This window comes from Lithobates pipiens, unplaced genomic scaffold (assembly GCF_037356315.1).
Source record: "Lithobates pipiens isolate NorthernLeopardFrog02 unplaced genomic scaffold, aLitPip1_a1.2 Scaffold_146, whole genome shotgun sequence".
Lineage (NCBI taxonomy): Eukaryota > Metazoa > Chordata > Amphibia > Anura > Ranidae > Lithobates > Lithobates pipiens.
In genome coordinates this window covers 137,719-153,824 of record NW_027507735.1, presented here as the reverse complement: position 1 = coordinate 153,824, position 16,106 = coordinate 137,719, and the positions used below count along the sequence as shown (strand labels likewise).

At 48.5% G+C, this 16,106-nt stretch overlaps 1 protein-coding gene across 1 annotated transcript in view; it reads right to left on the bottom strand.

Moving 5' to 3' along the window:
- Nucleotides 1-16,106, bottom strand: part of LOC143981394 (55 kDa erythrocyte membrane protein-like) — a 58,146-nt gene that overhangs the window by 23,639 nt on the left and 18,401 nt on the right. The window contains exon 3 of the mRNA XM_077479219.1: nt 15,704-15,782. Within this exon, the coding sequence (XP_077335345.1) occupies nt 15,704-15,782 (79 nt within the window). The remainder of the gene's footprint in view (nt 1-15,703; nt 15,783-16,106) is intronic.

Below are 16,106 nucleotides of genomic sequence, written 5' to 3'. Positions count from 1 at the left end.
TTAAAAAAGAAAATTTTAAAAGTCAGCAGCTGCAAACACTGTAGCTGCTGACTTTTAATAAGCAGACTTACCTGTCCAGGGTGCCCGCGATGTCGGCCGCCCGAGGCTGACCCATCCCTCGGCTCCGCTATTTCAACTAAGGGAAACAGGCAGTGCGGCTTCACTGCCCGTTTCCTACTGCGCATGCACGAGTCGTGCAGTGCTTTGTGAATGGGGCGTGCTGTGTTCTGGGACACACAGTTCCCAGAACACAGCGTGACCCAATACCCAAAAGACGGAGGAGAGAAGACAGAACATCACCGTGGAGGAGGAAGAGGCAGATTAGGACGATATGCCTAGCAACAGGAATTCTGGTAAGTTTAAAAAAAAAAAAAAAAAAAAATCCTTTTTTTTTTCAGATTTTTTGCTAATTTTTAATGTACTTTTGTTTTTCAGGGTGGCCCTCCACTTTAACTAGAGGCGCTTGCCTCCCTGCCAACCTGTATACCTCTAAAACCGTCATTCTAATCCATCTGGCGATGGTGGATTTAGATGCCTTAAGTCCTTTGCGTGACCCCACAAAATTTACAAAGATTCCGACTTCCTGAATTCTTTGCTAATTTTTAAACTAAAAGGCTACGCTTATCAACTAAACTAAATCCTCCTTCCTCATCACCCTCTGAGGAGTAGTAAAATGTTGGCAGGATAATGTCTTGCGTTCTGTAAAAAGCAGAAGCGACCTTGGGGAGGAAACTAGGATCTGTTTTGACAACCCTATCCTCCAAAATCAACAAGAAAGGCTCTCTAATCGAGAGCGCCTGCAACTCACTCACTCTCCTAGCTGAGATAATTGCAATTAAAAAATAGGATTTTTGTACTCACTGTAAAATCCTTTTCTCTGTAATTCACTGACCGACACAACACCTCTCTGTAACTAAATGGGTTTGTTAGCCTGCCACTAGGAGAAACTAGGCAAAATTGTAACACAATACACAGAATTGTCAGCACCGCCCTTGGGGCGGACCCTGTGCTAGCCAACCCCCCCTGGTGGGTGCTGTGTCGGTCGGTGAATCACAGAGAAAAGGATTTTACGGTGAGTACAAAAATCATATTTTCTCTTATATTCACCGACCGACACAGCTCCTCTCTGTAACTAAATAGGACGTCCCCAAGCAGTGCCAAACGAGGGGTGGGAAAAACAGCATAAAAACTTCATCCACCATGGCAAGTTGGTACTAGTGAAACTAAACACACAAAAAAAAAAAAACGCAGTGTATGGGAAAAAAACACCACCATAAAACCAGGTATCCTCAACAGGAGTGATCCCCAAGACCACAACACTGCGGAAGTAATGCAACCGTGCATTAACAAAACAGTACTGCGTTTTTATCGAAAAAACATGAAAAAAAAATCTCAATTGCATATATAAAATTGCAACTACACGGCCGCCTGCAAAACTTTGCAGCCAAAACAGGCATCAGCCGATGCACTGACGTCTACCTTGTAGAACTTGGTAAACGTATGGACAGACGACCAGGTCGCCGCCTTACACACCTGAGCGACAGACGCTTTGTGTCGGAAGGCCCAAGACATTCCTATTGCTCTTGTAGAGTGGGCCATGACTGGAAAAGGGGGCACCTGTCCCTTTAAGGCGTAGGCTTGGATTACAATCTGTCTGATCCACCTGGGAATGGTGGCCGACGAGACCGCCATACCCTCCTTTGGGCCAGCCACCGAAACAAACAGTGAGTCTGACTTCCGAAAGGGAGCCATGGTAGACAAGTACACCTTCAGAGCCCTAACCACATCTAGAGCGTGAAGGGCCACTTCCTTGGGGTGCTTCGGCTTAGGACACAACGATGGTAATACAATGTCCTCATTGATATGAAAAGCCGAAACCACCTTCGGTAGAAAAGACGGTTGCGGACGAAACACCACCTTATCCCTGTGGATGACCAGATAAGGCGACTTGCATGATATGGCCACCAATTCCAAAACCCTCCTGGCCAATGTGATGGCCACTAGAACAACCACTTTCTGTGAAAGTGTCAACAGGGGTATCTCCGATGTTTTCAAACGGCGGCTTTTGAAGCGCCAACACCAGGTTAAAATCCCATGGGGGTAACGGCGGACGCACCAGAGGGACTACATGGCGTACCCTCTGAACAAAGGTACTCACTAATGAGTGAGACGCCAGGGGTCGCTGAAAAAAAAAAAATAAAAAAAAAAAAAAAAAAAGAGCCAAGGCTGAAATTTGCCCCTTAATGGTGCTTAACGCCAAATTCTGGTCTACTCCTTGCTGAAGAAACAGCAGGATCCTGGATATAGAAAAGAAGCGCGGATGCCATCCTTTCTCCTCACACATTGAGGAGAATACCTTCCAGGTACGATGGTATATCTTCCGTGAAGAAGATTTCCGCACTCTCAACATAGTTGGAATCACCGAGTCTGACAGACCCCGGTTCCTCAGCACCTGGTTCTCAACAGCCATGCCGTTAAAGCCAGCGATGGTAAAGCAGGGTGAAAGATTGGGCCTTGAGAGAGGAGGTCCTCTGGCAGCGGCAGTCGCCAGGGGGCGTCTGCCACCAGATGCACCAGGTCTGCGTACCAGGGCCGCTGAGGCCAATCTGGGGCAACCAGGATTACTGGAATCCCCTCGGCTTCCACTCTGCGAAGCAGACGTGGCAACAGTTTCAGCGGAGGAAAGGCGTAGATCAGCTGGTACTGATCCCACAGAGCGTCTGACGCGTCTGCCCACGGATCTCTTGTCCTGGACACGAATCTTGGCACCTTCCGATTGAGACGGGAGGCCAATAGATCCACATCTGGCTTGCCTCACTTCAGGCACAGCAGCCTGAATATCTCCGGACGAAATGCCCATTCTCATGGGTCCAGCATCTGTCAACTCAGATAGTCCGCCTGCCAATTTTCCACCCCCGGGATGTAAATGGCCGACAGGGCCGGTACGTGTCGCTCTGCCCACCGAAGTATGTGAGCGACCTCCCGAGCAGCGGCTGAGCTCCTTGTTCCCCCTTGGGGATTTATGTATGCCACAGCAGTGGCGTTGCCCGACTGTACCCTGATCAGACGCCCTTGAAGACTCAACGACCATGTGTAGAGGCACAGCCTGATCGCTCTCAATTCGAGCAGATTGGTCGGCAACTTGGATTCTTCCGTCGACCAGAGGCCCCGAGCTGACTGAATCCCCATCACTCCACCCCAGCCGGAAAGGCTGCCGTCCATTGTGATCACCGTCCATTGGAGAGGTAGGAACGACTTTCCTGACTGAATCATCGGGTTTCTCAGCCACCATAGCAGGGAGTCTGACGGACTGGCTCACCTGGATCGAGCGATCCAGGGACAACGGAGATTTGTCCCATTTTGACAAAATCTCTTTCTGCAAGACCCTGGTGTGGAACTGGGCATACGGTATGGCCTCGAAGGCGGCTGCCATGAGCCCCAGAACTCGCATGTAAAAGCGAAGTGACGACAGCTCACAATTCCACAGTAGTTTTATCGTGGCTCTGAGGGTCTGCACCTTGGGGAAGGACTCTCGCTTCCTTGGAGTCCAGCAACAAGCCTAGGTACTCCAGACGCTGGGTCGGTACAACCACTGACTTCTTTAGGTTTAACAGCCACCCAAATTCTTGCAACGTCTGCATGGAGAGCTCAACATCCTCCTCCAACTCTGAGGCGGAAGATGCTCTCAGGAGATCGTCTAGATATCCCACGATCGCAATCCCGCATCAATGCCAAAACTGGAGCCAATACCTTGGTAAAGAGGGGGGGGGGGCTGATGCCAGGCCAAATGGTAGAGCCACAAACTAATAGTGGGCTTCCCCAACTGCAAAGCGCAGAAACTTTTGATGCCACAGACATATGGGTATGTGCAGGTACGCATCCTGGATGTCCAAGAACACCAGGGAGTCCCCTTGATTGAGTGCAGCGACTACTGAGCGAACTGATTCCATCCTGAACCTCTGCACTTTTACAAAGTGATTGAGGGCTTTTAAGTCCAAGATTGGACGTACCCCTTCCTTCTTGGGAACCACAAACAGATTTGAGTAGAATCCCTGGAAGCGTTCCGATTCCAGAAGTGGTACAACCACCCCTCGACTCAGCAAGTCCCTTACCTCCCCCAACAGGGCCTGCTGGCGAACCGGGGACACGGGTATGCTAGAGGGGAAGAATCTGTTTGGCGGCCAAGAGAGAAACTCTATCTTGTAGCCTGTGGAGATCAGATCGCAGACCCATTGGTCGGATAAGCGGGAGGACCCCCCACCCGAGACATGGGTGGGGGCAAACCTACATGCGGTAGCACTTTTTGTCGCAGGCTTGCTAGGCTTGCGATGCCAGGGATGCTTTTGTCCGTCCGTGGATGTCCGGTCAGGCTGGAGACGCTTCGCCGAAGCCCCGGTCGGACGAAAAAGCCGTTTGTGAGTGGAAAAAGAGGGCCCTTGCCTGCGGCGTGGCTCCTTAGACTTCCTGGCTTGTGGGAGTAGGGTACTCTTACCACCGGTGGCATTTTTTTATAATGTCATCCAATGAGGCTCCAAAGAGCCAGTCGCCAAGGAAGGGAAGATCCGTCATGGCTTTCTTAGATGCCTGGTCAGCATCACAGTAAGTCAAATACGGGAAAACCTTAGGTGAACGTGCTGGTTTGCAGGACCCAAAGGGGACCGATACATCAGCAGAGGGATCTACTGGCTCCAGGATCTTTAGGGTATCAAGCACAGCTGTGATGAGTGCTCCAACCAATGATTTGTCGCGCCCGGACCCAGACGGGGAATCATCCTCACTGTCCGACCAGTCCTGGTCAGCCTCATCTGATAGGTCCGAGCAGGGGTCATCAGACGCAGCAGGGCCCGAGTCTGCATCAGAGTTCTCCCCAGAGGAGGGGGGGGGGGGGCAGGGGCCTTTTTAGCGCACCTTTCCTTCCATGTACCACCTCTATTTTAGCAAAAAATGAGTTAAGGGCCGTCGTCAGGGTGTCCATGGGCACAGCACCATCCGCAGGTGACCCGGTTGCAATAGCCTGGATTTCGGGGGAAGAAACACCAGTTTCTGAAGCCATGCTGACCCTAACCTGTCTGCCACCTGAAAGGGGACTTAGGACAGTGAAGGTCCCACCCTCCTGCTGCCGCTGGCTGGGGGGGGCTCCTAGCACCAGACTCACCACCCTGAGGCGTTCTGTGTCGGTTACTAGCCTTGCCTGTAGTTCCCAGGAGCTTACCCAAGTGCAGAGTGAAGAAGCTGTGTCGGCAGCAGCAGCAGAGAAGAGCGGTGAAACGTTCTGCAGAGCTTGCATCAGCATTCAGGGAATAGCTGCCCAGCGTCCTGTATGCAGCGGAAGCAGCATGTAATAGCACATGGCATGCTGTCACTAGAGAGCTGCGGTGAAAAAAAGCGCTCAGGCTTCAAGAAAATGGCCGCTAATGATCTGAATAGGGAAAACCTATAGAAAAATGGCTGCTGAAGCTCACAAGGGGAACCTGCTCTGCCCCTATCCAAAATGGCCACCGGACAGCTCCATGCGGTGACAGGAACAGTGCTGCCTCAAACACAGTAAAATATCTCCACAGGCACCTTTTTGGAGACCCCCCCCCCACACCAGAACCAGGACCATCGCTAACTGCACAGACCCCATACAGGTGAGAGACCCAGCGATCCCCTGTACACACACCGCACAACAGACACATGCAGCTGCCCCCCCCCCCGGGGGGGGGGGGAGGGAAGATAGGGACGTGGGAGAGAAGAGGTGGTGAGGTGGCCCCCGAATCGACCTCCCAGGGAATGCCCATCTGCTCACCCCACCGAAGCAGGGAGAGCCGTACTTACCAGTCCTGAAGAGCTGGGAGACATTCCATCACAGACTCACTCCTGTGCAGTTACAGGGTGGCTGCTGGCCTCGGTATACTGTGATCCAGACATCAGTAGCCCGGTCATATGTATACCCCGGAGCATTGAAGCTCACCAGCCACCTCTGGAGCGGAGGTATGTCATGGCCTGCCAAACCGCAGCTGCGACGTACACACGCTCGATGGCCGGACTGGGAAAGACTACAAGGATAACTTAACCAGCCTGCCAACTCACTTAACCAACTCACCCAGCCGGCAGTTGATAGAAGATCTCAGGATCATTCATCTTGCGCAAAAGCATAAGTCCTGCATCAAAAAATAAATAAAAAAACGGACCAAAGGGCCCGCAGGGTTCCTAGGTCATTCTCCTTCACTAGGCAAAATAAAACTGAATCTGCTGGGGCAGCAGGGAGGGTTGTTAGCACAGGGCCCGCCCCCTGGGCGGTACTGATAATTCTGTGTATTGTGTTACAATTTTGCCTAGTTTCTCCTAGTGGCAGGCTAACAAACCCATTTAGTTACAGAGAGGAGCTGTGTCGGTCGGTGAATATAAGAGAAAAGATGTTTTTAGGGAAACCCATTTAACATCAGATTTCTCCAGAGGCTCGAGGGGCCTTCTTGTGAGAGCACCAAGCACCAAGGTTAAGTCCCAGGAGGGAAATGATCTTGCTGCAGGGGGACCTGAAGAAAGACGCTTAAAGCGGCAGCCTGGACGTTCAGGGTGCTGACAGAAAGCCCTAATTCCACCCCTGCCTGGAAGAAGTCCAGCACTGTGGGAATACCTGGATCTTTCTGGCCCTGTTCCATCAGGCAGGAATTGAACCTCTTCCACACCTTGGTGTAAATGGCCCTGGTCACTGGCTTATGGCATTCTAAAAGAGTCTTAATGACCCTTTCTGAAAAACCTTGGGCCCTCAGCAGCTGTTCCTCAGATACCACGCTGCAAGCCTGAGGGTCTCTATTTGAGGGTGGCAGATAGGACCCTGTGTAACTAGATCCTCCATCCTCGGAAGATGAATCGGAGGATATATTGCCAATTTCTGTAGGACTGCAAACCAAGCCCTTCTTGGCCAAAACGGAGCCATTAGGATGAGATCCGTTCCCTGGGTCTGAAATTTCTGAAGGACTGCCGCCACTAGTCTTACTGGGGGAAAGGCATAGCACAGGCCGAAGTGCTACGCACTGGCGAAGGCATCGATCCCTTTGGCTTGATCCTGAGAATGCAGGGAAAAGAACCAAGCAACCTTCTTTTTGCTTTCTGAAGCAAACAAATGCACCTTTGGTATGCCCCAAGTGCTCACCACCTGCTCGAACACATCCTGGTTGAGAGACCATTCGTCCAGTTTTACACACTGGCGACTGAGAAAGTCCGCCAGCGAGTTCTGAGTCCCCTATAGATGATCCGCCGATAGCGATGCTAGATTGATCTCGGCCCAAGAGAAAATCTCTCCCGCTATCTTCTGCAAAGCAGGGCTCCTGGTCCCTCCTGCTTGTTTATATAAGCGATAACAGCTGCATTGTCTGATCTCACTTGGAGGTGTTGTCCCCTTATTTTTTGCTGGGAGGCTGCCATCGCCCTCTGAACTACCAGCAATTCCCTCTGATTAAAGGACCGCCTGGCTTCCGCCTGAGACCAGTATCTTTGAGCCAGATCTTTTTCCAGGTGTGCACCCCAGCCGAAAGAGCTGGCGTCTGTTGTCAGCACCAGAGCTGTTGGTCTGAACCACAACAGACCCCTGCCTAGGTTGTGACTTGTTCGCCACCACCACAAAGTCCTCTTGACCCTTGTGGGTATTGGTATGGGATGATCCAAACTCTGTTGACTGCCATCCCAGTAATGCAGCAAAAGAGCCTGCAGCAGGCGCTGGTGGATCCTTGCCCAAGGGACTGCTGGGAAACAGGATGTCATTAAGCCTATCACTCTCATGACATCTCTGACCTGGGCTTCCTGATTGGTCTGAAGCCATGCTACTGCCAGACCTACCTTCTCTATCTTCTCTGATGGGAGACACCTTCCCCTCTACAGAGGAAATTCTGTAACCCAGATACAGTACTTCCTGGGTTGGGATCAACTGGGACTTGTCCTGATTGATCAGCCAATCAAGAGAATGCAGGAAGAGTTGCGCCTCTTCTAGCTGCCAATAGGACCAGGCAACAAACAGAAGATTATCCAAGTAGGGGATCGCTGTAATGGCCCCGATACACAACAGAGCTAGAGCTTCTGCCAGGACTTTCATAAAGATCCTGGGAGGATGCTAGGCCAAATGGAAGAGCCCTGAACTGGAAGTGGAGGATTTCCGAGTTCCCCCTTACAGCCAACCTGAGGAACTTCTGGAATTCCTGGTGTATCGGTACATGCAAATATACGTCCCTGAGGTCGACTGTTGCCATAAAGCATTCAGGAAACAGGAGGTTCATTATCGTAAAAATCGACTCCATCCTGAACCGTTTGTACCTGATAAACCTGTTCAGGGGCCTGAGATTGAGGATCAGCCTGAATTTGCCTGATGGCTTTCGAACCACGAACACGTGGTAATATACCCCCTGTCTGTGTTCTGCCTCTGGTACGAGGGCTGATGACCTGTTGATCCAACAGCTCTCCCAACATCAGACTCAGGGCCTCTGCCCTCTCCCGGTCTCTGGGTAACTTGGTTACTAGGAAGGTAGGTGGGGGGAGTGGCACTGAACTCCAACTTGTAACCGTTTTTTATTATTTGTAATATAAAACGGAGTTGAAGTTGCGTTTATCCATTGTGGGAGGAAATCCCCCAACATTCCTCCCACTGGAACACAGGAGTCACTGGGATTTTGAGGTGGATTGAGGATTGAATAATATTCCTCCTCTGCCACGTCCCTTGTGACCCGACCATTGCTTCTTAGGCTGACCCTCTCTCTCCTGCTGGGACTGTTGCCTAAGGCCTCGAAAAAGACGCCTGCTCTCAGGCTTCTTCTTTTTCTCAGGAAAAGCTTTTTTTTTTGTCATGGGTACGTTCCAGGGCCTCCTGGAGACCAGGACCAAAAAGGTGGTCGCCTGAAAAAGGCAATCCACACAGCCTAAGCTTGGCTGCTGCATCTCCCGACCAGGCCTTTAGCCCGTCTTGCCGTGTTAACCAAAGCCGCAGACCTAGCCTCAAGCTTAACTGACTCCGCAGAAGCATCGGCTAGGAAACCAACAGCCTTAAACAATAAGGGAAACGTCTTTAACAGCTGCTGTCAGGACGTGCCTGCAGAAATATGTGTCTAATTGGGTTAACCAGCACTCCAAATTTCTAGCCACACAGGTGGCAGCAAGGGCAGGCTTGAGTGCAATAGAGGAGGCATCCCAAGCCCTCTTCAACAGCACATCACCCCTCTTATCCATTGGGTCCTTTAGGGATCCTAGGTCATCGAAGGCCAGATCAGTCTTCTTAGAGACCTTAGCTAGTGGCGCATCCAACTTAGGAATCTTGTTCCAAGGCTGCGCGGCATCTTTCTCAAAGGGAAGTCTACGCTTGAGACTGCTCGAAAAGAACGGTCTCCTCTCAGGGTGCTCCCACTCCAGCAAGATTACTTCTATTAGAGATTTGTGCAATGGGAAAACTCTGTATTTCTGAGCAGACACCCCCTGATACATGAGGTCATGTTTATAAAGCTGTACCGACTCCTCTCTCATCTCTAGGGTGTCATAGATCGCTTTTAACAGATCCCCCACATCATCCAATGTTAATTTGTACCTGGACCCTCTGGCGTAATCTTCCTCTTCCTCTGAGTCCACCTGGGAAGAGGCAAGCGACCTGGGCTCCCTCTCCTTGTCTTCCCTAGCCTCCTGACTGGGCTCAGACAGGGAAGGTAAACTTGCCTCCATAGATAAAGGCACAGAGGGACCCTGCATCCTATCCATCATTCCTCTAAATGATTTGAAGGTGGATGCAATCTCGTCTTTAACTGACGAAAGGATCTTCTGACACTCAGTCATGGAGTCATCCTTAGATAGATTACTGACACATTCGGGGCAAACTGACTTCTCCCAATTGGGCCCAAGATTTGTCCCACAGACAGCACACTTTTTCTTGCTGTATCTGAGCTCTGTCCTGTGCTTTACCCTGAAAGTAAGAGAAAAGACAGAAAACCACCATGAAAGTCTGCTCCCAACTGTTGCCACCACTGTGCTTGGGGGAAGGAAAGAAGTGCCCAGCCCTTCACCTGTGGTTCCCCACCCAGGGAAAGGCCTTGGCCACAAGGACCTTATTCCCTCCCAGAGTAAGCCATAGTCTGCCCTCACCAAGCTTACCTGAGAGTTGCCGATGCCAGAAGAACCGGAGTCGACCGCCTGAACTGCTGCAGTGCCCTCCATGGCTCCTCAGTGTCTGTCACAGCCTCTGCTGGATCTACACAGGCTCCGGATGCCCAAACCACACACGCTGCCACCGGAAACTGGAACCTTTGTTTCCTGGTTCCGCAAGAAGCAGTGTCACTTCCATTCCTTGGAAAGCAGAAGCCCCTCCTTGGACGCACGCGCGTTCGTAACCAGACCCGGAACAGAAGTCCCGCATGCCTCGTGGACGCCGTTCGTTCTCGGGCACAGTACGTTCCTTTCCGATACCACCGACCGGATTGTGCGAAAATGGAGGCAGGGAATCCGACACTTTTCAGAGGTCCAACTCTCTCCGAGCTTATAGGCAGCGGGGTCTAAGCAGCCCCTCTCTTCACTGCACCTAGACAGAGGGGTGCTTTGGGCAGAGGAGAAGGTACTTCAGAGGCTCCTTCCTAGGACAATCCTGGAACCTGGAGCTCCCCAGGTTCCGCACATGCATCCTTCCCGTCTGGCAGGAAACACAAAAACTGAAGGGGAAGGCCTGGAGGACCACCTTTTAACCTTTTTGGTGAATGTGTTTCCTGTCCCGGAGGGAGGAGCCCTATGTCTCAGAGGCTGTCCTGGAAGACGATAAGAGAAATGGGCCTTGTGTCCATTTTATTTCTGAACCATAAACAGGTTTGAGTAAAACCCTGTGCCCCTTTTGGATACAGGAACGTCTACAATCACTCCTTGATGCACTAGGTGATGTAGTGCCTGAAGCAATAAGTTTCTTTTTGGAGGATCTGAGGGAACGCTGGATCTTAACCACTTAACAACCGCCCTATAGCCGAATGACGGCTACAGGGCGGTTTCTTAACTCTGGGAGGCCGTCATATGACGTCCTCCCAGAATTCCCCTGGGGCGCGCACTCGAGAGCATCCGTGACCGCCGGGCATCATCGCGGTCGTTTACCACGTGATCGCTCCATCAAATGACGGAGTGATCACTTGTAAACAAACCAGCGTCATGTTATGACGCCGGTTCCTCCCTCCCCTCTCTGTACCGATCGGTACAGCGGAGGAAGAAGAGATCGGTGTCAGCAGTGCTGTGGGCTGCATCTGCAGTGCCCACATCGCAACTCACTGAAATTGAACCCCTCAATTCCCAGCCAATACTCTGCAATGCCTGCCAATACCCCAATACCCCGCCATAAATTGCCATACCCAGCCATACCTGGAGATACTCTGCAATACTCAGCTATACTCGGTGATACCCTGCAATACCCAGCCATAGACGTCCCCCCCCCCCCCGCTCTCCGGTGCTTCTAGCGACTTGCCAATACGATCAAAGCCAAAATCTTTTTTTTTTTTTTTTTTTTTTATTTCAGGCTTTCCAGCCTAGAGGTGACATGCGGGGTCTTATTGACCCCATATCTCACTGTAAAGAGGACCTGTCATGCCATATTCCTATTACAAGGGATGTTTACATTCCTTGTAATAGGAATAAAAGTGATAAAAAAAAATATTTTTGGGGGGGAAAAAAAATGTCAAACTAAAATAAAGTAAAATGAACAATAAAAATGTTTTTGTTTTTTTTAAAGCGCCCCTGTCCCATGTGCTCGCATGCAGAAGCGAACGCATACGCAAGTCCCGCCCACATATGAAAACTGTGTTCAAACCACACATGTGAGGTATCGCTGCGAACGTTAGAGCGAGAGCTATAATTCTAGCCCTAGACCTCCTCTGTAACTCATGTAACCAGTAAAAAAAAATTAAAGCGTCACCTATGGGGATTTTTAAGTAGCGACGTTTGGCACCATTCCACGGGAGTGTGCAATTTTGAAGAGTGACATGTTAGGTATCCATTTACTCAGCATAACTTCATCTTTCACATTATGCAAAAATTGGGCTAACTTTACTGTTTTTTTTTTTTTGTTTGTTTTTTAAGCACAAAACATGTTTTTTCCCCCAAAAAACGCAGTCGAAAAATTGCTGTGCAGTGATAAAAAGTTGTAACGACCACCATTGTATTCTCTAGGGTCTTTTCAAAAAAACGTATATAATGTTTTGGGGTTCTATGTAATTTTCTAGCAAATAAATGATGATTTTTACATGTAGGAGAGAAATGTCAGAATTGTCCTGAGTGCTTCAGAACGCCTGAAGGCGCTCCCTGCATGTTGGGCCTCTGTATGTGGCCACACTATGTAAAAGTCTCACACATGTGCTATTGCCATACTCGGGAGTAATAGCAGAATGTGTTTTGGGGTGTAATTTGTGGTATTCATATGCTGTGTGTGAGAAATAAACTGATTATATGACAATTTTGTGAAAAAAAATTAAAAAAAAAAAAAAAAAGGAAAAAAAAAAATCTTGAATTTGCAAAGAATGTGGGAAAAAATGACAACTTCAAAAACTCATCATGCCTCTTACTAAATACCTTGGAATGTCTTCTTTCCAAAAAGGGGTCATTTGGGGGGTATTTGTACTTTTATGGCATGTTAGGGTCTCAAGAATTGAAATAGGCCGTCAGTACTTCAGGTGTGATCAATTTTCAGATATTGGCACCATAGCTTGTGGACTCTAACTTTCACAAAGACCAAATAATATCCAATTTGTACTTATTTTTACCAAAAGATATGTAGTAGTATAAATTTTGGCCAAAATTTATGAAGAAAAATTACTAATCTGCTAAATTTTATAACAGAAACGAAGAAAAAAAAAAAAAAAAAAAAATATATATATATATATATATATATATATATATTTTTTTTTTTTACAGAATTTTCGGTCTTTTTTCTTTTACAGCACAAAAAATAAAAAACACAGCGGTGATTAAATACCACCAAAAGAAAGCTCTATTTGTGTGAAAAAAAGGACAAAAATTTCATATGGGTACAGCGTTGCATGACTGAGTAATTGTCATTCAAAATGTGAGAGCACCGAAAGCTGAAAATTGGTCTGGTTATTATGGGTGTTTAGGTGCCCAGTGGTGTCAAGTGGTTAAAAACCTCTTAGGGGGAACCCCCCGCAACTCCAGCTTGTAACTGCGAGATATAATTGAGGTGACCCACTCATCCTGAATTGTTCTCCAAATGTCCACAAAGTGCAGGGGGCATCCCCTCAAAAGGAAGGCATGGTGCTGGGTTTAGAAGAATTTTGGCTTTTTCTGGCCCTGGCCCTGGCCTTGCCCCAGCGCCCTGTTGGAGGTGGAACTGCCTTGACACAGACATTTGAGGAAGCAGTCCCTGAGGTTTTAAGCGAGGGACGTCTGGTGCTTTTCTTCACAGGAAGTAGAGAACTCTTCCCTCCGGAAATCTTTTGGATATATTTGTCCAAATGATCCCCAAATAAACATTCCCCATGAAAAGGGAAACATGCCAATAACTTTTCACAAGGAAGCTCAGCTGACCAGTTCTTAAGTCATAAAAGTCTGAGTATGTAAAGACAAGAAAGCCAAACGAGAAACCTACTATATTGAATCCTTTTTAAGGCATCAACAGCAAAACAGCGCTCAAGGAATATCGGTCTTACTTTCAAGGCAGATCATCCTCCTGGTTAGGCCTATCGGGCCTTTTGACTTGACCCTTTACAGAATGGTGAATACCAATTGCTGCAACAGCTGGCTAAATAGCTGAACTGGCCAAACGAAGGGAAGACTTTAAAAATAACTCCAATTTCTTGTCAACAGGGTCTTTCAAGCCCTGTGCGTTATCTACCAGACGAGTTAAGTTCTTGTTTAAAGGAAGAGACTGCTGCCTCTATATGACTGGCATGCTCCATTTTTCAACATTTCATCCATGGGATGTAAAAGGGAAAATCTCTGCAGAGGAACAAAATCCTGTCAGCATGTTCCCAATCAGCATACGCCTGTTCCAGCAGGAGGTGTAGGGGGGGAAAGCCTGTGCGGCCTGAAGAGGCCTCAGGGATCCCAAAGAGGAACAGGAGGGCTCAGTCACCTCTGCTTTTTTTTTTTTTTTTTTAAGAGGCAACTTAAAAGGCAGAACTAATCATTTCGGTCAGGGTAAAGATGAAAGCCTCTGCGGCTGAGAGGCAGACATCAACTGAATATCCTTTTGTCCAGATTACTCAAAAGCAGACTCATCTTGCCGGGCACTCCACTGAATCCTGAGCTTTTAGCTCTTCCCCATTCTCAACCCATTCCTGCTTCAAACTAGGAGGATCCAGGGGGGGATCTATCAGGCTTCTTGCCACCCTGTGGGATGGATGCAATAATTCCAGCAATAGTATGCTCTAACCCGGCTAGGGCTGAGGACAGTTCATCCTTAGGTGATAAAGGGTGAAGCAGCAGTGTTGACTGTAGGCACAATCCCAGATAGGCGCAGCGGCTCAGATTGCCCGGAAGCCTCTGCTCCTTCAGGGGTTACAACCAGGTTCATCAGGAACTACTGACATAGGTGTGCCCTTCCCTGTAGTGATAGTCCCGCTCCTCTTTTTTTTAAAGACATTTAATAGCCACAAAAAGAGTACTTGGGTGTAGAATTAAAACACCTCAGAAGGGAGACCTTTTAATAAGGCTCGCCAAGCCCCTATGCAACAATCCTACTAAGCACCTTTAGCTTGCCAAGCAACACTTGTTAACTCACTTGGTCAGTAAGTGATTAAAGACCAAAGCCCCCCCCCCCACGGTATTTGATGTGGTTTGGGAAAACTAAATGGGCATCATTAAATGAACAACTGGTCAGATAAATAGGCATTTCTGTAGAGATTCTCTCATATTGCTTACTCAGTGCAAACTGCATTACTTCCAAATCAGTACTGGTGTATAGGTAAACACTTAGCGACCGCCTGCATTGTACTGTGGACAAGAGGCCACTGCAAGCAAAGCAATGTACCTGTACATGGCTGCCTACTTCCGCTTATGACCCCCCCCCCCCCACACTGTGATTGTACACAACAGTGCCCACCAGTGACACCAATCCATGCCCACTAGTGACCCCCCCCATCAGTGACACCAATCCACACCCACCAGTTACCCCCATCAGTGACACCAATCCATGCCCATCACTGACATCAATCCATGCTCACCAGTGACCCCCCCCCCAATCAGTGACACCAATCTATGCCCACCAGTGACCCCCCCATCAGTGACACCAATCCATGCCCTTCAGTGGCACCCGTCAGTGCAGAACATTCATGCCTCATCAGGGCCGCCTCATCAGTGAAGGAGGAAAAAAAAAAAATACTTATTTACAAAATTTACTGACATTAGCTAAGAAAAACTATTTTTTCCCCTTCAAACATTTCAACTCATTTTCTTTAGCAAAAAAAAAAAAACCAATGGGGATTAAATACCACCAAAAGAAAGCTCTGTTTGTGTGAAAAAAATTACATATAATCACACATAGGTTGGACTTGCGTCTTTTTTCAACCTCACCTACTATGTAACTATTTGTACAGTTTTACATGACCGCGCAAAGTGCAACAGTGCTGAAAATTGGCCTGGGCAGGAGGGGGGGGGGGGGGGGGGGGGTGGGTGGGGGGTGAAAGTGTCCGATATTGAAGCAGTTAAAAGAGAATGTCACTTGAATGCCTTGAATTGTAAACCATATAAAACAACTGAAATAACCTACCTTGTCGATGAATAAGGCCGCCATATAGGATCCGTGCAACAACGCATTTCTGCTGCGAATTCAACTTGAGAGTGATACCCTGCAAATAGGAGATACCAAACAGTTTTTTTAATCCCTAAAAGGGCTTTTTTTTCCCCCCAGAACTGCCAATTTTTTTGTTTTGTTTAATAAAATGTTGCTTATCAAAATTAGTAAAAATCTCTCAACTAAAGGACAGGTCTCTATAAGACCCAAGTGCCCGAGAGACTTCCAGTTACAAAGGATGGAGATTCACCAATATAAAGCTGGCCAAACATTATACAATTTCCTTTAGATTTACCTTCATCTATGTAGTGTCCTGGCCTGCCTGATGGCATACAAACTGAAAGTGTTTAGGACTGACCTCATATTATTATGGTTTGAT